Source organism: Macaca nemestrina, chromosome 11, assembly GCF_043159975.1.
Source record: "Macaca nemestrina isolate mMacNem1 chromosome 11, mMacNem.hap1, whole genome shotgun sequence".
NCBI lineage: Eukaryota > Metazoa > Chordata > Mammalia > Primates > Cercopithecidae > Macaca > Macaca nemestrina.
The window spans coordinates 75,436,130-75,462,211 of NC_092135.1; the positions used below are offsets into that span (position 1 = coordinate 75,436,130).

Consider the following 26,082-nt stretch of genomic DNA (forward strand, 5'->3'; position numbering starts at 1 on the left):
ACTATATCAATGTCAATGTCTTATTCCTTTGATAGCTACCAGATGAGTTAAGCCTTTCCAACATTAAATCTTTATCATATTACCGTAAGATAGAAAATTTGTTTTGCCTTTTAATTTTTTCAGTTTCTTTGGCCTTTTCTAACAAAACTTATATGTTGATTATACTATTTTTCCATTGAAGCAATGTAGTTAGAGTGTAAGAACATACTGTGGAAACCAACTTAATCCATAATTTAACTCAACATTAAACTATTAATATTCCAGCTATAGCACAGGTTAAACAGATTTGAGAGCTGACAGAGGAAATCTGTAGCAAGAAGGTACTAATCCCTGCTTGCCACCTCACCAACCGCCCACCCCTATGTGACTACAGGGGCCAAGCCCAAGACAAAAGGGCCAGGGACAACATTGTGTTTGCTGTCTCTTACCACATGCTATACCTTTAGTAGCTTCTGGCCTCAGGTGTATCACCAGGAGAGTGAATATAGGTGGCTTGAATAATATCACTTAGCTTCGGATCTCTAAAGAGAACTTTTTCTCTTTGACAATTTTATGTCTATAACTTATAAGTAATATGTTTGTTAGTCGGAGAATGCCTGTATTACATTATTACATTGTTACAGAATACTTTTTATAGTTGGTTTCATGTGATTAGCAAACAGTTAATCGTGGGAAGAGGCTGGGTGTCCCTCTAGCACTACTACGTAATCCAGCAGTAGTTTGGTCAGATTAAATTAAATATTGAAATACAAAGTCAATGCTCAGATCACTCATATAAGCAACTAAGTCTAGATTTTCTTCTTAAAATCTGACCTATAGAATAGTGCTAAAGAGATATCCAGGATACTCAAACTAGAACTTTCAAAATATAGTTGTTATAATGGTCAGATGCTTTTTGCTTTGGCTGAAGTCTACTTCTGAGCTTCACCTTCAATAATCTTCTAAATGTATGGCCCATTTCATAATTTGTTCTTTTTAATAAGTCTATAATAAATCTTTTTGACTTATAATCAAATGTATGTTTCAAAAAATTAAAATTTAACTAGAGACTTCTGTGACCAGCAGACGCTAGATTTATCCCTTATAGGTTAGGACTGTTTGGTAGTTTCTGCTAAATCTTCAATCCCTTAAGCCTCAAAAGTAGTTCCAGATAATTTTTGGTGGCCAGATTGGCCTCCATGTCCACATTTTCCATTTACATCATTTTACCTCTCATACCTTGAGTACATGCCTGTTCATTCATTTATGCTGTTGATCATACCACAACTTCTTGCATTCTTTCTTGAATCTCTTAGCATCCAGGGGAATAGTGAGCCTATAATTTGAAAAACTATACTTGAAAGCTTCCATATTCTCTGTTCCAAAAGCAAAGTTTTAAAAATGTACTATGTGTTGTGGAAGAACACACACAACTTGTTTTATCCAGGCTCTATATATATTATTAGAAATTGAATTGTAAAAAAGTGAACTCCATTTTTAATTTAGGCAGAACCCCCCCCCTCCGTCCCCACTTAGTTTTCTTTCTTTTCTTTTTTGTTTCTTTTTGTGTGTGTGTGAACTATGGGGCCTCACTCTGTCACCTGGGCTAGAATGCAGTGGCATGATCTTGACTCACTGCAGCCTCAAACTTCTGGGCTCAAGTTCTCTTGCCTCAATCTCCTGAGTAGCTGAGACTGCAGATGCATGCCACCACATCCAGGTTATTTTTTATTTTTTTTATTTTTATTTTCTTAGAGATGAGATCTCACTATGTTACCCAGGCTGGTCTTGAACTCCTGGGCTCAAATGGTCTTCCCACCTCAGCCTCCCAAAACATTGGGAGTACAAGCATGAGTCACTGTGCCTGGCCTAGTTTTCTGTAATATTCAGTATTTGACCCATCTTTTTTATGTCTTATAAAATACATCTAAGTACTTAAGGAATCATATATTTAGAATAATAGAGAATTATGGAATGCAAGGTACTTACCTTGTTTTCAGAGATGGTGATCTTGGCTTTTTGTAGCTCTGGTGTTGACTCTTAGGCTAGATTTATACTTCTAGAGCATCAGAAGTCAAAGGAATATGTTGGGTCAGTAGCTATGAATACCCCACATCAGATGATTCAGGTCTAAAAAAGAAGAATAGGCTTTATGTGGTATGTGTACACATGCCTTTCAGTAGATAACTATCCCATAAAGGTACACTGAAATAGTTTTAGGCCACCTGTTATTTGCTGTCTTTAGTCATTCATTTTCCCTTCCTTTAATATGGCATGCCACATAAGGGACAGAGTATAATTTCTTCCCTTTCTGAAAATGAGTTTTACAGGTGCTTAATAAGGAACTGCTGTATAGTTGTATACCCATGTATGTTACATGGATATAGATCAGTATAGTCAGCTAATTTCCGAATGCCTAGCAGTACAACTAAGAATTGTACAAAGGGCATTATTAGTGGTGGTGTTTAGCTCTGGAATAAAAATCTTGTACTTTGAAGTGTGTTTCTTCAAGATTAGGGCCTGTGATGTTTGTTGTTTTATTGATCCATGTGAGGTAGCTACATAAGGTGCTCCAGAATCTCAAGAAGACTCCAATAATTGTCTTGTTGTTAAGGCATATTGAACGTTTTTGTTTGTGTTTTCTGTCTGTGTACGTATCCTGTGAAGTATTGACTTAAATTGTTAAACAAAGCCAAAGATTTCTAGTACCTTTAATTGCGTAAACCAAGGTTTCTGACCCCATTTCAAATTCTGTTATCAGTGGCAGAAGAAGCGCCAGACCTCTGCCATGAAGGGGTTAAATGCTCTTATCAAATGTGTTTATGAGGGGCCACAGCTTTGTTGGCTGTACTGGCCACTTTTTTTTTTTTTTTTTTTTTACTTTCTACTTCACTAATCAAATGTATATTAGATTGATTATTGTAAAAGTGTAAACCATAGAAAATTTGACAAGATAGATGTGTAAATTATCCTTCTGACAGAACTAATGATGCACTCCAAGCACCTTCTGCTTTCCAGCGCTTGGTGAGTGACTTCATTAAATATGCAATGGCTGTTGGGTGGCTTCTCAGACGATGGTTCAGTTCCTTGTGGAATTGCATTATTACTAGAGGTGTAAAACCAGGCAGACAAGCTAGCTGTTGGGCATCCTGCTGAGGTTCTAATGTGCTCCATCTTGTTGGAGCAGTTGTTTGCAGTCTTTTCAGGACAATTACATCCATAACCACAGGATACATTCAGTGAAACTATATTACAGATAACAGTGGAGACTGGCATTCACTGCTCGTCACCCCTCTGTCTTCAGCCTCAGTGTGGGCAGCTTATAATAATATAGTAATGCCACTTTTTCCGTTCACAGAGTAGTTTTTTTTTTTTAATCCTGTGGAGCAAATCTGGAAAAAACTGATTTTTAACTTTTTAAATAAGTGCTTAAAATCATAGAATATTAGAGTTGAAGAGACTTCATAAAGTCTAATCCATTTGCAAGTGAAAACACAGGCTGAATCAGAGTAATGGATGGTCTCTTAGGAGATAATAGAAGGTCCTGGTAGAATATCTTTTAGGTGGTAGAGACTGCATGAGTAGGGGGATTTATTTACTCTTAGCTTCTGGTTTTAGAACTATCTCAAACAAAATTTTTCATTTTGAATTTAAGGTTTTTTTTCTGCTAAACTTCGTTTCCCCCCATCTTAATACCAGCAATACCTTTTTATTTCTGAAAGCCAAGCATATAATTTGCTTTCTGAGATTATCACAGTATTTATTATTTTGATGACAATTTGATGGTTTCTTAGAGAACTGGACAGAAAAGATGGTTTTAGTTGAGCTTGAAATGGTATTTAAGGTTTCCAAAAGGCAGATGCTATGATGTATCACTACAGCCTAATAAATGGGAATGCATTCTAGAATGACAGGCTGAATACTTTAATGAAAGAAGGTTTTCCATTTCAGTTGGTCAATTAAATCACTGTTGATGACTTTGGATCATTAATGAACATTTGTGGAAAATGACCATTTGAATTCAATTATTACAATAATAGGTTTTTTGGAGAAGTACAAATACAAATAATCCTAACTGTAAATTAAAAGATTTATCCATTTTGCCACAGATAAGTTAGCGTATTGCTTTGCTTTTTAATACCAGAGCAAGTTGACATTTCAGAATTCTTTTACAGATTAAGTACATATTCTTTCTTAAAAAAGTTCTACTTACAAAAGGTTATGTTTTTCATTGAGCACCTTTTGAAATATAATTTATGCTGCTAACCGTTATGTTACTTCATTATTCTCAGAGCAAATTACCAAGACCTAGAAACAAAAAAAAGGGAACTTTGTACAGTATGTAAAAGCAAAAGATTAAGTTTACGATGGATTAGGTATTTGATTTATTTAATGCCTTAGGGAAAAAAAATCTAAATCTGGAAAAACAGTAGGAAGAAAGTAACCATTATTTGGGAACATGCAAATTTATTTAAAAGTACTGTGAAAATAAAATGTAAATAGAAGCTTAATAACTAGATTTTTTATCTTAAGCCTATTAAAGTTTCAAATTTTCTTATTTTAAGCCTTTATGTTCGTTAACATATTTTAAGAATATATATCCTGTCATTTTTGCTAAATTTACCCAACAAATTCATCCCAATATGATGTTTTTCTTTAGTTAACTTCATTTTCTCTAAAACTTGGGTGTGTTGTGGTAGTTAAGGCAGAGGTGGGTTCTTTCGAAACGCACGTTTTTCTCATTTTGTTATTTGTAAAATGGGCTATAATCTCCATCCAAGCTTCCTTCAATCTCCATTTCATAGTTTACAGAGAAAGGAGACACTGTGGAGCACAGACTTCCCCTGGGAATACACTGGGCTTAATGAGCTTGATAGTCTGGTGGGCTCAATAAATCAAATAAAGCAAAACATTTCTCATTTTTGAATAAAAGCATTTATCACACAGTGTTTGTTCACTCGTGGTCACAAGATTGATTGGTTCCCAGCATCATAGCGTATATTGAAGCATTTTTGATTTTGTTTTTCCAGTGGGCAAGTTACGGAAGCAGTGGCTAAAGGAAAGTATCTCTGATGTCGGCTTTGGGATGCTGAAGTCTGTCAAGGAATACGTGGACCCCAATAACATCTTTGGAAACAGAAACCTTTTATAAATCCATTAGTATCATTACAAAAAAAGGTCAATTTTTTTTTTTTTAAGTTTTCAACTGTGGTTATAATCGTAATCAAATATATCATGGACTATATTTTGGATACTTTGTTTGTTGGTTTAAAATAAGTTTGTTTTCATTCTGTAGTTTGTTTTGTTTCTACATCTATGCATTGACAGATGGTATTCCTAAATCTCTCTCATTGTAGGTACGTCATTTTACAGCCAACGGTTGTCATTTCAAATTTTAGGCAGCACAAGGCTGCCAACTATTCCAGAGGAAGCTGCTGCCAGCTGTTTTGTATTGATGCTTCCTCTTGGGGAACAAAGACAGATTTCGGTATCATTGATTGCTCAGCTAGCCTCTTTTTAAAAGAATGTTTCTGGGAATCAGATGTCTAGGAAAGGATTCCACTGAGGAGTGATACACATGTACATTGTTTAAGAGCATATTCTAGTGTGACTAGGCCATTAAAGGGAAGGATATTCATGAAAGAATATAGGCAACCTGTTATTTAGAAAACCTTCACTTCTGTAAGGTGCTTTGCCTATGGGGTTTTTTTTGTTTTTGTTTTTGTTTTGAAATTAGTATACATGCATAAAACCTTGTATCATCGATATACAAATTATTCTGTTAGGAGACATGTTTTTGTTCTCCATGTTTCTGTTTCTATTGAGGTATGAGTTGTATTTGTATCACTGAGATAACCTATTGTTATATTCTAATTCATTGATAACATGTTTTGTAAGAAAAGCTGACATCCCTCATTGCAAGTGAAGAACAGGTTTACTATGAAATGAATGCCTTTATTCAAATTAGAGTCCTAATGTTTCTGATTTCACATTCTTGTTGCTGAAATGCAGAAGAAACAGCTACAGCAGGAGCAGAAGGAAAATTCCTTAGACTTAATGTCTCCAGTTGCAAGAATTGTTTCACTAAAGAAACAGTCATCATTCAACTACTGAATTTGAAAGCCTCAGCAGTTTCAACAACAAAAATCATTTTGCTTTTTTAAAATTAATCCCAACTGCATGATAAATTTTCATATAAAAAGTAAAGTTTCAATTTAGTTTTTAATAATGGTTTAATGCCTTTTTTGAATAACTGGTTTAACCTAAATTTTTTTTTAATGTAATGTAATGTATTAATGCATATACCATAATCAAAAGTTTGAAATATCCGTTTCTTAAATAATGAGGACATTAATCACATTTAGCAAACATTTGTACATTCAAACCTGGATATTAAAGTGAAATGATTACTTTGAATCACTGTCTGCCAAGGTTCATGATTCCCATTTTGAGATGGATTCTTTTCTTAATGTAATACCTAACTTTTGATAATTTTTTAAAACTAATATTTGATCAGATAATGTAAGTCAAAATGCAGACAATCCTTTAAAAGGATGCATTGTCTGTGTATGTAGCAACAGCTCCAAAGTATTTTTGGGCAGTTTGATACCTTTTATATCTGAAATAGCCTTAACCAGAAAAATGATAATTTAAAATTGACAAAATGATATTTTTAAGACTTCAAAATGATAAATAATTTTTAACTATTAAAATTGGCCTCAAACTAATAAATCTGTAATTAAATTAGAATTAAATATCAGTTTAACAACAAAATGAAATATTTCTTTTTTAGAAGCTGCCTCTCTTCATTGGTGATTTATTTTTAATTATAAAATTTCCAGCAGATCTTTACTTTAAGCCCTTGATATTAGACCTAATTGGACATTTGATGAGGAAGTTGCCTCTAGAATTATAAAAATCTCAGCTTTATAAAATGCATCTGTTCATGAAGGTAATTTCTCTAATTGGTGATCAAAATATAAAATTAAAGAAGGTACTAATGTCTCACTGGAAGTATATATATATACACACACATGTGTATGTGTGTGTGTGTATATATGTTTCTGAGTAATTTTTTTTTTTTTTTTTTTTTTTGAGACGGAGTCTCACGCTGTTGCCCAGGCTGGAGTGCAGTGGCGCGATCTCGGCTCACTGCAAGCTCCGCCTCCTGGGTTCACGCCATTCTCCTGCCTCAGCCTCCTGAGTAGCTAGGACTACAGGCGCCCGCCACCGCGCCCGGCTAATTTTTTGTATTTTTAGTAGAGACGGGGTTTCACTGTGGTCTCGATCTCCTGACCTTGTGATCCGCCCGCCTCGGCCTCCCAAAGTGCTGGGATTACAGGCTTGAGCCACCGCGCCCGGCCCTGAGTAATTTTTAAAAAATAAAACAGGTTCATTAGAAGATCCATTCCTTTGCATGTGATTGTTATAACATTCTTTCCCAGGGAGTTCAATTTCAACAACCTCAGAAATCCGTACTTGATATTAGGAAACTATAAATGTAACACCTGAAATTATTATGTTCACTATTCTACATGAACCTTATGGAAATTTGTGATTTATGTCTTTGTTTTTCTTTTTCCAAGTATATGCAGGACTCCCCAACCTTGATTTTATAATGGTGATTGCATTTTGTAGGTGGACTCATTTCTACCGAAATCATTTTGAAACACAAGAACATTCATCAGTACTGTTTCGCTCTGATTTAGTAAATCAGAAAGCCTCGCCCCACCCCCAGCCCCCACTTTCACACACCTACTTCTGGGAGGTGCCTCAGTATAGACTTAGTATCTGTGGAGGACTGAGTTCATGAATATGCACAGCAGCACTTAAACCATGCCTCTTATTTCTATTATATTTGAAAATGGCTTCATAAAAGTTAGAACACTGTTTATGTGACACTTCTTAACTCATTTTTAATGTTTATTTTTAATTTAAAAAACCTATTGCCTATTTGGTTTTCAGTACTGCATAACACTGACTTTCTTAAATTAGTCATATTTGCAATAATTTACTTAAATTTGGTAATGTCACATTTGGGTTGGGGTTTCAGTGGGAATAGTAACTTGCCGCTAGTGAGAAATGGCATTGAATACTAAAGACTCAGTGTGAACAGTCTTTATAGACCCTTAGAGAAACTGTTGCCTTAATGTTTGGTGCAATTTCTAGTAGTGCGTAAGTGAATTTAGTCTTATGATAAGTAACTTGAGCTGTTTTTAGCTTAGTAAGAATTGTGGAAACCACATGTTTATTGTGCCCATCATTTTACACAAAGAAAAGAGGATTATATTGTTTCTTCTGAGGAAGTAGGAGTTTTTCTTCCTAAAAGTGCTTCCATATTGCAGTACTATTACTTAAAAGTTATTTATGAAGTTGGAAGCCTTCTAGTTTGCCTAACTGTGTTGATGTATTTTGAAAACAAAATTGCAATAAAGGATGAGCTTCCATCGGTGTATATGTTATACCAGATACAGATGGTTGCAAGGAAACCTTTCCCCTACCCAGAATAGTCTGTTAGTAACTGCTAAGTCCTGGCTTGCATTTTTGAAAATGCCTTTCTGCATGTTAGCACCCAGACTTTCCTTTGTCATATTCCTTTATAGCTACAACTTAACTGTAGCTTATCAGAGCAGCTCTGTAGTCCTACACTGAAGTGTGTTCCCTTGGCTGTTATATGGGGCTGGGTTTGGTTGAACTTCTATTCTGTATAAATGTTAGAACACAGTTACTACAGATTGATTTACAAACTGCATGTGCTGGTGCTTCAGGCAGCCAAAATGGAATGCTGTGGAAAGCATATATCTACATCTTAAAAAACACTCAGACAGGAGTTAAGGACAGCTTTAATAATTTTTTTGTTTACCACTTAATCTTTATCAACTCTGATTTTAGTTAGGACTTAGCTCATGGTTGAAGAAAAGTGGAAAATAACAAGTGCCCATTTAGGTTTGAAGAATCCAGAATGTTTTACCTTTGACTTTATGAGTTACAGAAGCTTGGCTTTGCTCTAGGCTTCATGTTCCCAAATGAGCCATACATATGTCAGTACATTCACTTAATTTTTACTTATTTCAGTTTCCTGTAAAGGAAACAACTTATGCATTGATGCTTAAATCCAGAAAGTATAAAAGGTTTTCTTAAACTGTTAAAATATAGTGTCTGATATAAAGGATGTAAGTTACTCAGCTCTCTGCTCCCTAAGCCAAACAGTGTTTGTCTTCAGTGTGAAATTTAACTGTAAAAACTACTTGTAATGTCAAGAGATTATAGATCATATTATTAATAAAATGGACCTGGGTCTAAGTTTTTTTTCTTCAAAGGGAGTGTGAAGCTGTTTATTATTCTGTTTGCATATGGGTTTTTCTTTTAACTTTAGTTTTTCATGTTCATATTTCCACTGATTTGAAAACACAAAATTTATTTTTATAATTTTGTTGCTTGTAGCATAATCAAGTGCAACCTACTTGTGACTAAATCTCTTTGGATTTATAGTTGACGATATTGGTAGCTAGGTTTTGTCAATCCCTCATCATTTTTTAAAATCAATGCTATATTCCCAGGAGGCATTGAGACTCCTGTGAACCCGAAGCACTCCCTTTTGAACCTTGGAAGATCCTCAAAGAGCACTCTTGTGCTCTTCTAATCACAATTCCTTAACAAATCGGAGTAAGGACCACTGACATATAGAACACTCAAGCCAAAGAACCATCACAGAATTTAGTAACTTTAGTTCTGTGAACATGAAAACATTTCTTTTTTGGTTTCCAAAGGAGATTATTTATTTTTCCACAAGGAAAAACATCTTGCAGAGACTCTGAATTCCAAATCTGAGTGAGAAAGAAAAGGAAAAAAATCTGTTTCATCGTGGATTTCTAAGCAACATATATACGTGTTTTTAAGACAACCTTTTGTTGGCAGTGTTTTTCCTGAACACCACATGCACCCTAGGAAACATGTTTTTCCTTTAAAGTAATCTTGTTCACATATCGGAAAAGGACATGAAATGCTCATACTGGCATATAAGTTTCTATAAGTAGTTATTTTTGGGCTACTTATATACTGTATCCCCAAAAGCTCACAGTGCCTTGTTGAGATTTTTTTTTTTCCATGAAATAGCCATTATTTTAAATGAGTGGGAGAGGATAAGTCTTTAGACAGAGGTCATTCATCAGTTCAAGACTATTCCTCTTCAAGAACATGTCAGGAATTAAGTAGTTGTATGTGGAAACACTGGTAATTCTTTCCACAGTATTGTTTTGGATAATCTGTTCTAGTATATTTAACTAATTGTATGGTGGACCTGTACTCTGATACACATCTAATCAGTCAATGGGATTTGTATGTGATTTTCATTCCTACTGCCCCAACCTAGTAGCCCTAAGTTGTGGCTTGTTGGATGTGGCATTGAGCCTCAAGACACTCACTACATTCTTTCTGGATGTTTGCTTACAGGCTCCCTGAGGAACAGAACCTGTGGAGCTGGCGGGGGGCGGGTGGTTTTTATTCCTAATATTATGTGCCAGTCCTTTTTCGTGTGATGGTGCCTTCAGAATAACGAATATTTCTGTTCTGGACAATGATTAAATCTTATGAGAAATATATGTAGGTTATATTAATTCTTGTCCATTTTTGCTAAGCCTGTGAAATACTTTGGCTCTGATACAACTTGACTTGAATAATATCTTATCCTGAGTCTTCCTCCAAGGCAGTACATATTCCTGCTAGGACTGTAGTAATCCTTTGGGAACTACATGTGAGTAAGCACCTGTATGTAAGCCATTATACTGCTGTAACTAATGCATACAAACAATTCTTCTCTTTACATTTATAGTCTAAAAGGGGATATGCAGTGGGAAGGAAAATTCCTGAGAGTTTCCAGCGTAGCTTTGTCAATTCCAACTGAGCCATACTGTTTTCCACAAGGGCTCAACACATATCAGTATTCCATGCTTTCAGTGTGTGTTCAGATTCTCCTTTTATTGGTTTTCTTAGACTGTACTGTTCTATAAGCAAATGCCCATGTGTGATTTTTAAGATGTGCTGGGGAAAAATAAATCAATACCACAACCACCCATTGTTAAAGAAATTGTTGTTTATTTCACGTTGGTTCTATTTAACCTTTGTTGACAGCATGCTATTCTTGGCAAAAACAAACAGGATACACTTTGTGCCCATGAGTACCCTCTCTGGTAGTAAAGGGCATGTGCACAGATACTGATTACATCCCTGCCTGTGGCTCCCACACTGAAAGGAAGGTTGTAGCTATCTGGGCTCTGAAATGACTGAAGGTCAGACCTGTTGAACTCTGTCTTACATGATACATTTCAGTAATCACTAGCCATACTAAGATTTTAGCTCTTGTATTATGTAGTTAAGAAAAGCAATTTTCTACCTGACTTATATAAGTTCAGATTGAATGAACTCTAGAAATCATCCCATCTTATTTGCTTCATTCCATCTGAACATAATTGCTACCTAACATTCCCCAGACCACAAACAGATAACCAGTCTTCCTGATCATTTATTGCTGTGAACAAATGCAAATTCATTGCCTTTCCAGGAAGCCTTTTCCAACTTCTGTCATCTTCAAGTATTAGGAAATTTTTAAATTATTATTATTAGACTGAAATCTGTGTTTCTCTTCTACCCATTATACAACTTCTGCCACCTTTGGTCATAAAGAATTGTCCAATTGCTCTGTTGAAGGGCTGCTCTTCAGGTATTTTAAGTCAGGTCCCATGTTCCTCAACACCTTCTCCTGTCAACCTTTGCTCCTGTCATTTATAGACTTCCACCTTAATAATCCTCTTTCACATGTGCCCATTTGCTGTTTTTAAAGTGAGGTGTCTAGGCCTGAAAACAAATCTTCCAGAGTAGTACCAATGCTTCCTCTAGTGTAGTCACTAATAAAAAAGCATTTTTGGTGGGCATTGCTCTGTCAACTCATACTGACTATATGCCATTTACCAAAGATTGTCTTTTTCATGTGACATTTTGGCCGCATCTCCTTGGAGGCTAATTTTTTTAAAGCCCCATTACTTATATTTAGCTTTACTAAAATTTGTATCTTACTGGAGTTAGTTCCATATTTTCAAAATGTTAGGATCTTGACTCTTACCCAGAATATTTTCTGTGCCATCAAGCTTCAGGTCATCAGTAAAATAGAGACAAATACTGTCTGGATTTTCATCCAAGTAATGACAGATAATTGGTACAAGGGCCTATCTGACCCATGATCCTGACATTTCATCCATGAAAGAACATTCAGGATTCAGACATCTACACTTTCGCTTGACATACAATTGTCCACCTTATACTTTTACATTTTGGCCACAAATACACTTTTTATTCAGTTAATCAGCATTTATGTCAGATAAGTAATCATGTTTACTTTAACATTTTCTGCTGCCACAGTGAAATCCTGATAAAGCTACTACTACAGTTTCATGTGCTACCCTATAAGAAAAAGAAATGAAACCTTCCTGCCATCACATTTCCTTTTGCCTATGTTTGGCCTCAGGGGCATGTTTCTCTTTTTGAAAGACTCAAACCCATTTTCTGCTGCATTTTCTGCTGCGGTCTGTTGATTGGGCCTGGTATTGCCTGATGGACAAGCTCTGAAATCCACCCTTGCGTAGTTTTGCCATGTCCTTTGTACCTCATTGTGCTAACATTAGATAGGTGAAGCTGCTCTTTTTAGAAAATGGCAGAATTTTACCACTGTAAAATAACTTAGAAGATAGGGTTCTAAATACAAGAAGCAGTGGATAAGGTTCTATTCTGGACATTTTGGGTGTGATTCATTTTTCTCTACAAACTACAAGTCACATTCCCTATTCGGACCTAATTTCTTCTTTTATAAAGTGAAAAACTCTGAGGTCCGTTTCAACTCAGTCTCAGTGATTCTAATGTGTCTGTTTTTTTTGCTGAACACTACCCTAGAATTGATTATTATATAATTAATTTTTAAATTTACCCTTTTTTGCCAGACAGGCAAGAAGGTAGCATTGTTATCACAACAACCCTGTGAAGTAACTGGTATCATCCCCTTTTTACTGGTGAAAAAAACTGAAGTTTGGTTAGGTTAAGAAGCACCCACCATTAGTAGCTGGGAAGTGGCATTGCAGGACTGTGGAGCCAGGTGACTAACTCCAGTACCTGTGTGCTGGCTGCTTCACTGCTGTAGGCTACTTGTGCTGGATGACTATGATGTACACAGAATTTCTTTTTAGAGTAGATTATTAGTTGTCTAGAAGGGCTCAAGTGTTGGGGTGATCAGACCCAACACCAGGTCATGGGGGCGATGAAGTCCAGCGGAGTCAAAGGAATGAGAAAAGACAGTTTGAGAAATAAAGTGGGTCTGGGGGCCAACGCGAGTATGGAGGCTGCCAAGGCCCTGAGCCCTGGAAGCCCAGACTACTGTTTATTGGTGATCAAAGAAACAGGTGGTGAGAATGTGGGGTTGAAAGGGAGCATTGTATTAAGCACATGATTTACAGCTGTGACGGTTTAGCATTTATATGACCAATTCTAAGACAATTGATCTAGGAGCCTGGAAGGGCTAGAAGCAAGGAACCAGCAAGTCTAGACACATTCCAGAGGCCACGAGGGGTTTTATGCCCTCAGCCCTGGATTCTTTCCAAGCCACGAGGGGTTTTATGTCCTGGGCTTAGATGATGGTATATCAGGGTAGCCTTCCACCTTTTAGCACAGAGCTTGGTGTTCCAAAGGCCATGAGGGATTTTAGACCCTGGACCCCGGACATGTTCCAAGACTCTTACATTATGTCAGACAAGCAAGCCCTGCCCCAGCTTCTCCCAACACTCAGCTTTTCCCAACGACAAGTAAGGAAATGGAGTCTCTTCCTACTACAGAGTAGAAGCTGCTGTCTTTGTGACCACATGCCATAGAATGCCAGAAAGGTTTTTTCTCAGATATTGTCCTGCTGTGTAAATGTTTAACCCACAGTATCCTGCACTGATTTTGTGGGTTTAATATGAAACTCATAAAAGGAAGTATCTGATGGAGTGAATAAATTTGCATTTTTATAACTTTAGTATTCTTTGAGCTGCACTTAAAAATATAAGACAACCTTTTTCTATAAGTTATACATCTTCCATTGGGAGACTGAAAATTGAAAGAACTGTTTGAGATTAAAGAAATGTTTTATTATAACCTAGAGACAACAATCTAGGTTCTTAGGAAAGTCACAATTCCTTAAAAATACTAATTTAAGAATTCAGGTTGCTGCTGAAGGGTTTGAGCTACATTAGGGTACTCAAAAAGTATATAGCTTATAACTAGAATGAAAGTATCAGTTTAGAATCTGATGGTTACAGTCATGGTGATTATGTAGTTGGACAACCAAAACCCAAGAGTTACTGGCTCATGACAAAATACGGTTTGACTTAATACTAAGGGCATAGCCCAAAAACTGAAAACTACAGAAAACCCAAATGTCACTTTAGTCCCAGAGGTAGGTCAACAAAGGATAAGAGGCATTTAGTGAATGGTGGAGAATAAGCTGCAAGTCACACTAATACCAGGAAACTACTAATACCAGGAAAAGCTGAGTGTTGGGAGAAGCTGGGGCAGGGCTTGCATGTCTGACATAATGTGAGAGTCTTGGAACATGTCCAGGGTACAGGGTCTAAAATCCCTTGTGGCCTTTGGAACACCAAGCTCTGCAGAGAATGCTCTCAGAAACACAACCTCTAGGTCTTTCCAGATCACCCAGAGTCAATAAGAAAAAGAAGAGAGGGAACCTGAAACAAAAATTATATTTGAAAATCCTGATACTCACTTGTAAAGTCTTTCTTTAGTGATGTTATCCTTTTAAAGTTAGGTTGTTTACACAGTCTCACTCTGCTTAACTGTAGTCAGACTTCCAACACTGTTAACCCTCCAGGACACCAGGGAGAAAATGAGCCCAGATGAGGATTATGGGGCAGAGGGGTCAGAAAGTTACTTCTAAAGCTTCCCCTCCAAGCCATTTACCCTTTCTAATCTCATATTTCCTAATAAGTATATTTATTTGGGCATCTATCCCATAGCCCTCTCTAAACAAATCAGTCTAACCTTGGGCCAAACCTATCACTGTGATTCTGTATGGATTCCATCTGAGGTGCTTCTCTAAGCCTGTGAGGCCACACACCCCTCAGGTTAGGAGTGTCCCTCTTATGATTATAGCTGTCTCATTGCCAGATGACCCACCTTCATTCCCACACAGTCATAATTGTCTGCTTCTCATGAATGGGTCAGACTTAGCCACCACACCTGACCTTCACAGATGGTATTGGGGCAAACATCTGGACATTTCGGGTGTGGACATTTTTTTCCATTCTGCAGCTAAGGCCACATTCAAAGGGGGACTGTCATGAGAAATAAAAATCCTTTGACAGGCATGTCATGCCACTGATCAAAGGAGTATGTTTTTGCTGGTTCTGCACTAAGAGATCAAGTTCTTGTTCCTGAGAAAACAAATATAACTACTTGTGTATAAGTGCACACACTCCTATTTTGTGTGTGCCCGTGTGGAGACCAAAGGGTTGACTAAGATGAAATAATTAATATTTGAGTCCTTTAAAATAACTATGCAGGTATTACGAATAAATCTTAAAAGATTCCTTATATTTCTATAAGGAGCTCATTGTCAAGAAAAGTGCTTTTAGCACTTTATATACTCTAGGAGCACAGAACAAAGCTTTCATTTGAGTTTTAGGTACAGAAGCTTTCACTCAAATGGCAAAATATGGGGTCATTGTAAAGTCATTTGCTTTTTAGAATCAAGCAAGGCAGGGTACTTTGAATGTGAGTTTTAAAGATGTATATCCTGAAAATAAGGACAACAAGTGCCAGGGGAGTTAGGAATGCCCTGTCTTCCCAGGCCTCAGCACCAGACTTCTTGACTCTGTGTGGTTCATAAGACTTTGTTGCTGCCAGCAGCAATCTGAATCTGCGTGGGTGCCTGTCTGAGAGCCAGGGTAAGGAAGGGGACAAATGGCATGGTTCACCTTTGTTTCTTAGTGGTGTGAGCAGTCAGGATTTCCTTATACATTACTAACTAGGAAATCCCAAATGCCCAGCAGCAAGGGGTTAAAAACCATTCAGAAAAGCTTTTTATGTTCTGAAAAGTTAAATTACACATACATGAAAACCACAAACACATAACACCTGGGTAAATTGTGGCCAAATAAAGACCAGGCTATTTGCAAAAGGGAATCTGGAAAACATTTGTTTTTGGGTGGTTAACATTAGTTACACTTTATGCTTTTTTTCCCCTAAAGAAAATAGCATGGTTTAGAAGAAACAGGAAAAAAACAGAATTTTAATATGGCCATTGAAAACAAGATTTCAGTTCATTTACTTTCCAAATCTTAAGAGGCTACCAAGATTGACAGGGGCACAAAGCTACTGCAGCAACACTTTTAGTACAGAAGTTGTTAAACAAAGAACATTTCCCAAACATTGAATGTGCTATGGGATGCAGTGAAGAGGTCAGTAAACATTGCTTGTCCTCCACATGTGACACTAAAGCATCAGTGGTAAATGATAGCAGCTCAGATAATTAAGATTTAAAATGCCATAAATTCAAAACCATTAACTTCACAAAAAGCCAAATTTCCTGGTATAATACAATTTGAGCACAATTTGAGGTCATGCTACAGAGGAATTATGCTGAGCATGTTTTTATCAGTACCTATGTGGCTAAGTGGTTCCTTTTCCTTGAAGGAAAAAAATCATCTCATTATGGCAGAGGTTCCCTATCATTCAGAAGAAAGCTACTAGGTTGAGCTATGAGAAACTGCTAGTTTTCTAAGTCAAAAACTGTCAAAATCAACAACTTCATATGATTCAATCTAATACACTTGATTTTTCTAAGCCGGGTCAAGTTAGGTCTTTTTGTGGAAAGAGAGGAGTGGGAAATCAAATAGTAAAGCTCTTTTAAGGTTCAGAAAATAAAATGCCTGATCAGAATGCATGTGGTTCCCAGTGGGAACTCCAAAAAACTCTTGGGAGTTGTGGACATGAAATGAACACTACAACTAAGAGTTGACCTTTTTGGCCAGGCCTGGTGGCCAAGATTTTTCCTTATCCAAGAGGCTACAACATGGAAACACTGTACACCCAGCATATCCTAAATTGCAAGCACAAACGTAGGAATTAAGAACTGAGAGCTGGACCCAGTGATTTGCACCAGTAGTCCCAGCTACTTGGGAAGCTGAAGTGGGAGTATGCTTAAGCCTAGGAGTTGGATACTAACCTGGGCAACAAACATAACAAAACCTCTGTCTCTTAAACCCCTGAGTTCTCAGGATACATCTGTTATTTGTCACAGAGATAAATATTTAAAAAGTCATCATGGAAAATAGTAACAGCATATCTTGTTCATATATTTAAATTATTAAAGGGAACAAAAGAAAACCAGGGAAATTTGTTCTTTGATAATTGTTCATTGTGTCTACATTATAGCACCATAATTTTATTAAAGCTACAAAATTTTTTACTGACTTTTGCCCGTTTAAAAAAAAAAAAACCCCACTTATACCCTAAGGCATTCTGGTTAGATAAAGCATTATATCCATATTAAAAAACACTGCCAAAGTATCCTAAAGTCTATATAAAAAGTATGCATTACAAATTAATAAGTGTAAATTGTGAGACTAGAACACACAATCCCTGAAATGATTATTTAAAGACTACTCCTAACTATTACTGAGATAGTGCTTGGTCCCTGAATGATGTAATCCTTGTGCAAAGGCCCCTGAAGAGAGATCAGAGCACAAGGTTACAGAGGAAAGGAAACAAAGGTATTACAACTTCTGATAGAAACATTCTTCATAAGTTTGGAATTTTTCATAACCCCTGGGGTAAAAGTTCTTAGAATGTTTCACTTTCTGGGAAATGTAACAGCAAAAGTTTTGGCTACTTTTTTTTTTTATATTACATAGTGTACAAAGTTCAACATGTAACAAATATAAAGATGCCAAAGGTTAAATACAGCAATGCAAATTTATAGAACAAAGCCATTTGATAAATGCCATTATCAGCTATTACTATATATTCCATCCTATAATCTCATAAATCAAAGCTTTTAACTGCCTAGACTCATCTGTGACTGTATTCTTTCCAACATGCATTCTCTCTTCTTCCAGGGGTTGTTCAATAACAGCAGGTATGTTTCTGCCATGAAGTTCACAGTGTTCTAGAAACTGGACACATTCTTGAATAACACTATCACGAAGCATGATTGTGTGTTTTGACATGTTTTCTAACAAGGACAGGAAGCATCTTTTGGCATAATACCAGGTATCTGTTCCCAGCTTTTTATTATAAGGCTCCAAGCTTTTGATAACTCGAGAAATACCAAACTCATAGTTTCCTTTGGCACAATAAAGAGTTCCTATCACCAAATTCACAATGCAGAGATGGTACATTTTCCTATTTGGGTCATCATAAGAGAGCTGCTCTTCCTCCTTTTCAATCTTCCTCATCAATTCCTCTGCTTCTTCATTTTGACTTGTCATAATGTAGGAAACACAGAGATTAGCCAGCACAATAGCACTGACATTCAGGATGTTATCATAATGCTTCTTGACTATGGGTTCATAGAAACCAATGGCTTCTTTGTATTTGTTTTCCTGCATGAACAGAACATGAGCCACATTCAACTTCCACACATCATGGTCGTTACAGAATTCCACAGATTTGCGGAAGATCTTTTCCACCATTGGATAATTTTCAAGGTTCCAGTAGATTTTTGCCTGAACCATCAACACGGGAATATACTTCTCCATGGTTTCATCATATTCATTCACTGCCTTTTTGATAGCTTCATCATCTCTATTGTGTCTTGCTTCCTGTACTTGTATGGTGAGTTTCCGGAGGACCTCAGTCAGCATCCCTGCTAGCCCATCAAGCTTAATGAAAGCCTCTTCAGGAGCTGTCTGGCAAGTGATCACGGCATCCAAGAAGTCATAGAGATAGGGTGTGAGGAACTTATAAATCAAATGGGCATTTTCTGCCAGGACATCTGCTGCTAGGTCAAAATACTCATATTTACAGTAGAGCAGCAACAGGTTGCCAAAAGTCTCTGGAGGAAAGGGATTCTGTTGGAGCAAAAACTGTAGCTTTTCAAACCCTTCTGTAGGCCTGGCATCCATGTTCATTAGTGCCTGGTTGTGTAGGGTCACAGGGTCCAACTCTTCCTCTGCCCTGTGTGGCATGTCAGTGAGGGCTTCTTGAGCTGCCTCATAGTTTCTCAGTTGGTATTCTATAGCTGCCTTAAGGTTGAAGGCTTCCACCAGAGCAGTCTGGTGGAGGACTAAGGTGTTGCCAACACTGCGAACATCAATGCCCTCAGTGGTCATGCCCACACCTAGCTCAGGGTGCTGTCGGATGCCCCGCTCAATAATCTCAGCGATATGCTTCAGCGCTGAGGCATATTGTCGGCTGCTGTAATAGGCCAAAGCCAGGTTGTAGGAAAGGTCAGGCTGGTAGCCCGAAGCCTGCAGGGCGGCAAAAAACTTGGAGCATGCAGCTTCATACTGCCCCTCCTTGTAAAGCAAACAACCCAGGCTGACCTGGCCATCGGTCTCATTCTCGCCCCCACTTTCTTCTCCCCCTTCCCCACTCAGCAGCTGCTCTACCAGGCTCCTGGACCCCGGCAGATCGCCCTCACTGTACTTGATGGCAGCCTGCAGGCGGAGGACCCGGCTGTGGTAGGCGGGGTTATCCAGGAGAAGGAAGGCGACCCGGGTGGCCTCCGGATAAAGGCAGGCCTTGTACAGGGCCTGGGCCTGGTACAGGCGGTACTGCTCCAGTTCCGGGTGCAGCTGGCCCAGTTGCTCATAGCACTCGGCCGCCAGCGCGAACTCCTGCAGGCGGTAGTAGCAGTAGCCTAGCAGCGACAGGCCTGCGCGGGTCCTAGGGCTCTGCTGCGGCTCTCGGCCCAACAGCTGCACCGCCTCAGCGTAGCGGGCATCGCGGATGAGCCGGTACACGACCACGGTGAACTCCCCGTCGGGGATCTGCGCGCCGCTCAGGACCGCCATAATCACCAGGGCTGTTATGCGTGCGGTTACCACGGCAACAGGGCAACCGGAAGCGGAAGACTGCCGGTTTCCTTGTCGCAAGAAATCTGTTAGGAATAAAAAGGGACCATTCTCGTCAGTCTCTGAATTTTGGTTTGATCTTCAAATACTGTGGACTGCGGAGTGGCGGCATTCAGGAGGGGAAAGGCTACTCCTCCGGGCCGTTCAGAGACTGAATCTCCTCGTCCCTGCCTGCACCGTTCCAGCGTGCCGCGGCGCATGCTGGGAGGCGTAGTCCCGGCTGTACCTACCCGACCCGTGGCCGGTGGGGATGCAGGGTAACCCTCCTTCCCTGCCCCCTAAAGATCAGGGGCGCTCACTGTGTCTGTTTTGGCACCTTGATCTCTGGCGCGGCGGAGAAAGGTTTCCGGCCCCATGTTCCTGGCGATTTTGAGCCTTGTACTCGGTGTCGTCGATACTAATGCTGGCTTTTGGTTTAGTTTTACTAAAAGGACCGGGATGGCAAAAGGCGAGTTATCTCTTGGAATTCCCCTGGAATTAGAGCAGGTTCTTTTTACGCTGCCCCGAGGGCACACTTTGTAAGAATAGAATAGAGCGGCGAGCAGGAATCTTTAATTTGGTGGTTTCCAGATGTTAATGAGGAAAAAGGACTGTGAATCTTGATTGGTACTGGAAGAAGTTCGGTTTTAGGTCAAAGTATCTCCCGCTCTTTTTTTCCCATAACAAATATTACTGAGTATATATTGGCGTTTACTCTTGGCCATCCCCGTTGCGCTGGAGTTCCAACTTTCACTACCAAGTAGAAAAGTTCGAGAAATGCATGACTTCAGTATTTTCCAAGAGGGGAAAATCCAAGACATTAAAATGTGCTCCTTTCCCTATGCATTTTTACTCTTCTCTCTTAACTACTAGATTTGTCTGCCAGTGATGTGTGGGTGTGTGTGAGACACACATGCTCAGTTTGTACTGTCAGCCTTCTAGGGATTTTGGATATTGAGCTAATAAATATGGATTTTCTTCTGTTAAAATAAAAAAACATTGCCTACACTTCAATTTTTTTCCAGATTCTTAGTTTGAAGATTTCTATGCAGGTTTGCTAGACTGTACAAGATATCATTCTGGGTTTTCTTTCATTCTTCATTATGTATTTGGAATAGATTCTGTAGATTCCATGTTATTATCCTGGGGCTATTTTTGTATAATGTCTTTTCAATTTATTAGTGCCCATGATGGGGCTGTGAAAAACTAGGGGCTTAATTATTCCATAAAATTATATATAATCACTAATTTAAAAAATACCCCTAGATTAAACTGACCTAGAGACCATAGACTTTAAGGGAGAATGTAATTTTTCAATCAAGAATTAGGGACGTAGACAAGATAGCAAAATATGAATTTGGCTTATCCCAGTGAGGTACTTGTAAATAGTGTAGTTTTCAAGGTAACAATAATAGTTGTAATTAATTAACATCTATCATATGGTGGCCTGGGACAAGGCATTGTCTTTTGTAGTCTTCCATGATGTCCATCGGCCTCACTACCACCCAAGATAAACAGTCCAAGTCAGAATATGTCTTTGCTATGTAGTTAAATACTTCAATGCAGGTACCTTACTGCCTCTTCAACAGTATTGCTGTTCATAAATATTTTCTACATACAAATTTTGGAGCCAACACCAACCATATTGCATGACATTCTATTAGACCACCTGTATATATTATTTCTAATCATAATAACCACCCTGTATTCTGCATATTACTGATGAAGAACATGTGAATCAGAAAGATTAGGTAAGTTGCCTGAGATGATATAGCAGATAAGAAGAAGCTGAATCATGAAATTCCAAAGCTAAATTCAATAGGTAATAATCACTGATGAATTAACTCTATCTCTCATGTATGCACCCAGTTATAGGGGAATATTAGTGTCTTGCTTTTTTATGTTGTTATTTTCCTATCAAAGCAACCAGCCACCTTGGTTTGGCCAGTGGAAATTTGAACTTCTTGGCCTAAGTTGTAACTGTGAGCAAGTATTAGAAAGTGATTAGTTGGGAGTGGTCACCTGTTATACGTAAAAAGGAACTTCAGTAGATGTCTGAATGCTATACCATAAAGCAACTGACTTCGTGTACTCATATGTTCTTCTCTCTTGCTGAGAAGTTTGCCACAGTCCTGTCCTAGATGAGAACAGACAAGGAACCTCGTATTTCATCAGTACCAAGAAAGGGACAAAAGTGCACTCATTTTAGAGAGGTTGAGTGTAGCTCTGGACCATGCAAAAACACCAGGGAAAACAGTTGAGAAAGGCTTCTGTAACCCTATTTCAAGGCTTCTTTCTACCCAATTTCAGCTACAGCCTTATCCAATTTTCAACCCAGAACTGTTTGTAGATTGAAAGATGCTGGCTAGTGCTGCTCAATATTCAAGGAGTAGGGGGTGTTCTGCTTACTACCTGCCCGATTGACACTTGTCCTTGGAAACAATATCCAAAAGACTTAATATTTAAAAATTCTGGGGCCGGCCACTGTGGCTCACGCCTGTAATCCCAGAGCTTTGGGAGGCCAAGGTGGGAGGATTGCTTGAGGCCAGGGGTTCAAGACCAGCCTGAGTAACATAGGAAGACCTCATCTCTAACAACAAAAAAAAGAAACAAAAAAACAAAAACAAAAAAAAAAAAAACAAAAAAAAGCCAGACATAGTGATATGTAACTATAGTCCCAGCTACTCAGGATAGAAGCAGAAGAATTGCTTGAGCCCAAAAGCTTGAGGTTGTGGTGCACTGTGATCATACCACTGCACTCCAGCCTGTGTAACAGAATGAGACTCTGACTCTAAAACAACAACAAAAAAATTTTTATATATTGAGCTGTAACCTTGGGTAACAATAAATTAAGGTAAGAAGACAGAACACAAAAATGGGAAATTGTCTTTCCTATCTTTCACCTTTATTTTGCAGAGTTGTATTTGCATCATGAACACATTCACCTTCAAATGGCTTCTTGAAAATATACGAAAAGTAAAAGGACTATATTTTCTCCTCCAAATTTCTGAGATCCCTGCAGAAATCAGTTGGGGTTCTCCTCTTTGTGTTGGTACCTGTGAGCATGGCAGCTGGAGTGGGCAGGAGGGGGGCTGTTCTGTGTCTCTTCCTCCTTACTTCATGTAATGCTGCTCCTTAGGCCTAGCTTGAAAAAAGCAGGACATTCGGCTTAGACAGATGGAGGGCAGGGTGATTTTCAAAATGAAATGAATACACAGATCACACTGTGAAATTGGCATGACCATCACTGCTGCTGTGATAGACCGACTTTTATTTGGTCTCGGATAGGCATATGGGGAATAGATCAGTTTTTTGGGTAGTAGAGGAGGGAAAGGAGGCCCTTTAATTAATGATAGAAATTCTGGAAAGCAATAAACAGGAATATCATAAAGTATCTTTTTTGTTTGCAACAGAATCTTGAAAAGCTGGAACATATATCAAAAAATAAGTCTATAATACCACTCCCAGCAGTAAGAAAGCATTTGGTGTTTACAAAAAAATGATTTAGTGCCTTATTGAAAGGAATTTAGCTTTTAGGAAATGGTTTAGGACTCACAGTGGATTTTGCTGAATAAGCAGAGGCATGTTCACCATGTGGAAGAATTCTATTTAGGCAAAATGTATAGCAGCAAAAAGCATGATGTTTGGTTCCTAACGCTTTTGTGTTTCTGCCTGCCAAAATATGAGATGATCAAATTGCATGTATATTCTATTTGGCAGTCTCTTTTAAAACCACTTGGAAGTGATTATTTCATGAAAATAACTACTTCTTGTTGTTAAACATTGTTTATTTATGAGTACTTCAACCACAACTGTGGTCAGACATCTTCCTTAATAAAGGAAGACTTTCTGCAAAACCACTTTCTACTTGTTATTTCTGTCTCCCATTCATTCCAGGGCATTTTCTTTAGGCTGTCCAGTTATGGGATTAACTTTTTTCTCTGGTAGTTCCAGCTCTATTAATATTTTAAGTAGTAATGTATTTTCTTCTTAAATATGCCTTGCTTTTGATGAAACAGTTTTTATTTCTGGGTTTATGGTATTGCTATGGTTTGGATGTGGTTTGTTCCCACCAAATCTCACAATTTGATTACCAGCATGGTGGTGTTGGAAGATGTTTGGGTCATGGGGGTGGATCCCTCATGAATGGCTTGGTGTCATTCCCATAGTAGTGAGAGTTATTGCTCTCATGAGACTGGATTAGTTCTCGTGGAAATGGATTAGTTCTCATGAGAGTGGGTTGTTATAAGGCAAGTTGCCCTTGGGTTTTGCCCCTTTGCACACGTCCACTTCCTCTTCGACCTTCTGCCATGTTATGATGCAGCACAAACAACCCCACCAGAAGCTGAGCAGATGCTGGCACCATGCTTCTTGTACTTCCCAACCTGCAGAACAATCAACTAAATAAACCTCTTTTTTATGTAAATTACCCAGCCTTGGGTATTTATTCAATTACAGTAACACAAAATGGACCAACACAGAAAATTGGTACCGAGGAGTGGGATTTGCTCTGTGAATACCTGAAAATGTGAAATCTGCTTTGGAATTATGTAGTGGGCAATGGTTGAAAGAATTTGGAGGAGGAGCAGGCTAGAAAGAGACTGTATTGCAGTGAACAGAGCATTAAGGGCAGTTCTGGTGAGGGCTTAGAAAAAGACAAAAAGATGAGGGAAAGTTTGGAACTTTTTTGAGATTGTTTAAGTAATTGTGACCAAAATGCTGATAGAAATATGGGCAGTAAAAGCCATGCTGATGAGGTCTCCGATGGAAATGAAGAATATCTTCTTGAAAATTGAGGTAAGGCCCATCCTTGTTACACAGTTGCAAAGAAATTGGCTGTAGTATGTCTATTCCCTAGGGATTTATGGAAGGTAGCACTTAAGAGTGATGAACTTGTGTATCTGGTGGAAGAACTTTCTAAGCAGCAAAACACTCAAGAAGTGATGTGGTTACTTTTAATAGCTCATGCTTAGTTATGGCACAGCAAAGTAATAATCTAAAGGCAGAATTTATAATTAAAAGGGAAGCAGAATGTAAACATTTGAAAAATGTGCAGCCCAACCATGTGAAATGAAAGAGTGTTTTCAGGAGAACAATTCAAGGGTACTGTCAAGAGACTACTTGCTAAAAAGATTAGTATGCATATAAGGGAGTCAAGTGCTGTGCATCAGGACATTGGGAAAAAGGCCCAGAGGCCTGAGAGGGCAGAATGGTTTTGAGGGACAAATCTGGGTGTTTTCTGTGAAATTGCTGCCCAGGGCCACTTCAGGCTGCTGCTCTTGCATCCTGGTGACTTAAGCAGTTCCAGGTGTTCCTTGTGCTGCCACTCCAGAGATCCCAAACTGTAAGCTTTGGCATCATCTACATCCAAATGGTGCTAATTTTGTAGACATGCAGAATACAAGAGTGGTGGAGGTATATAGGAGCTCCCACCTAAATTTCAGAAGATGTATCAGAAAGCCTGGAAGCCCAGGCAGACTTGTCAAAGGGGCAGAGCCACTGCAGAGAGCCTCTACTAAAGCAATGCTGAGCAGAAATGTATAATCAAAGCAGCCATAGAGAGTCCCTACCAGGGAAGTAGGAGTTGAGGGAGTGGGGCTACTTTTGGGACCCTGAGACTGTAGAGCCATTGAAAATGTGCAATGCCTGCCTGGAAAAGTTACGGGCATTTGACTCCAACTGTGAGAACAGCCACGTGTGCTACACCCAGTGATGCAAGTGGGGCAGGGCTGCCCAAGGCTTTGGGAGCCCACCCCTCACATCAGTGTGCCCAGGAGATGACACATGGTGTGAAAGATTATGCAGGAGCCTTAAGATTTAATGTCTGCCCTGCTGAGTTTCAGATTTGTATGGGGTCTGTCATTTCTTTCTTTTGGCCTATATCTCCCTTTTCAAGTGGGGATGTTTACCAAATGTCTGTCCCACCATTGCATCTTGAAAATAAATAACTTATTTTTAATTTTACAGGCTTACAGCTGGAAGCAACTTGCTATGAGTCTTAGATGAGACT

General features: G+C 38.5%; 2 protein-coding genes and 1 long non-coding RNA gene across 7 annotated transcripts in view; 1 reads left to right on the forward strand and 2 right to left on the reverse strand.

Annotated features, from left to right (window-relative positions):
• Positions 1 to 21,080, forward strand: part of LOC105483174 (alkylglycerone phosphate synthase) — a 171,032-nt gene extending 149,952 nt beyond the window's left edge. For 3 of the 5 annotated variants that reach the window (XM_011743861.2, XM_011743863.2, XM_011743864.3), the window contains one exon: positions 5,010 to 5,231. In XM_011743861.2, the coding sequence (XP_011742163.2) occupies positions 5,010 to 5,131 (122 nt within the window). In that variant the 3' untranslated portion in view covers positions 5,132 to 5,231. Of the gene's footprint in view, positions 1 to 5,009; positions 5,232 to 10,431 lie in introns of those variants that run through there. The other 2 variants (XR_011609891.1, XM_011743862.2) reach the window with 1 other exon arrangement.
• Positions 1,101 to 4,294, reverse strand: LOC139357158 (uncharacterized). The gene is made up of 3 exons (XR_011609892.1): positions 4,193 to 4,294; positions 1,969 to 2,109; positions 1,101 to 1,315 (listed from the first exon to the last, which is right to left on the reverse strand). It is a non-coding gene; the product is annotated as an uncharacterized lncRNA (long non-coding RNA).
• On the reverse strand, positions 17,978 to 20,033 carry LOC105483171 (intraflagellar transport 70B). Its single transcript, XM_011743859.3, has one exon. The coding sequence runs from the start codon at positions 20,031 to 20,033 to the stop codon at positions 18,036 to 18,038; it is 1,998 nt and encodes a 665-aa protein (XP_011742161.2). The 3' UTR covers positions 17,978 to 18,035.
• Positions 21,081 to 26,082: the final 5,002 nt, after the last annotated feature.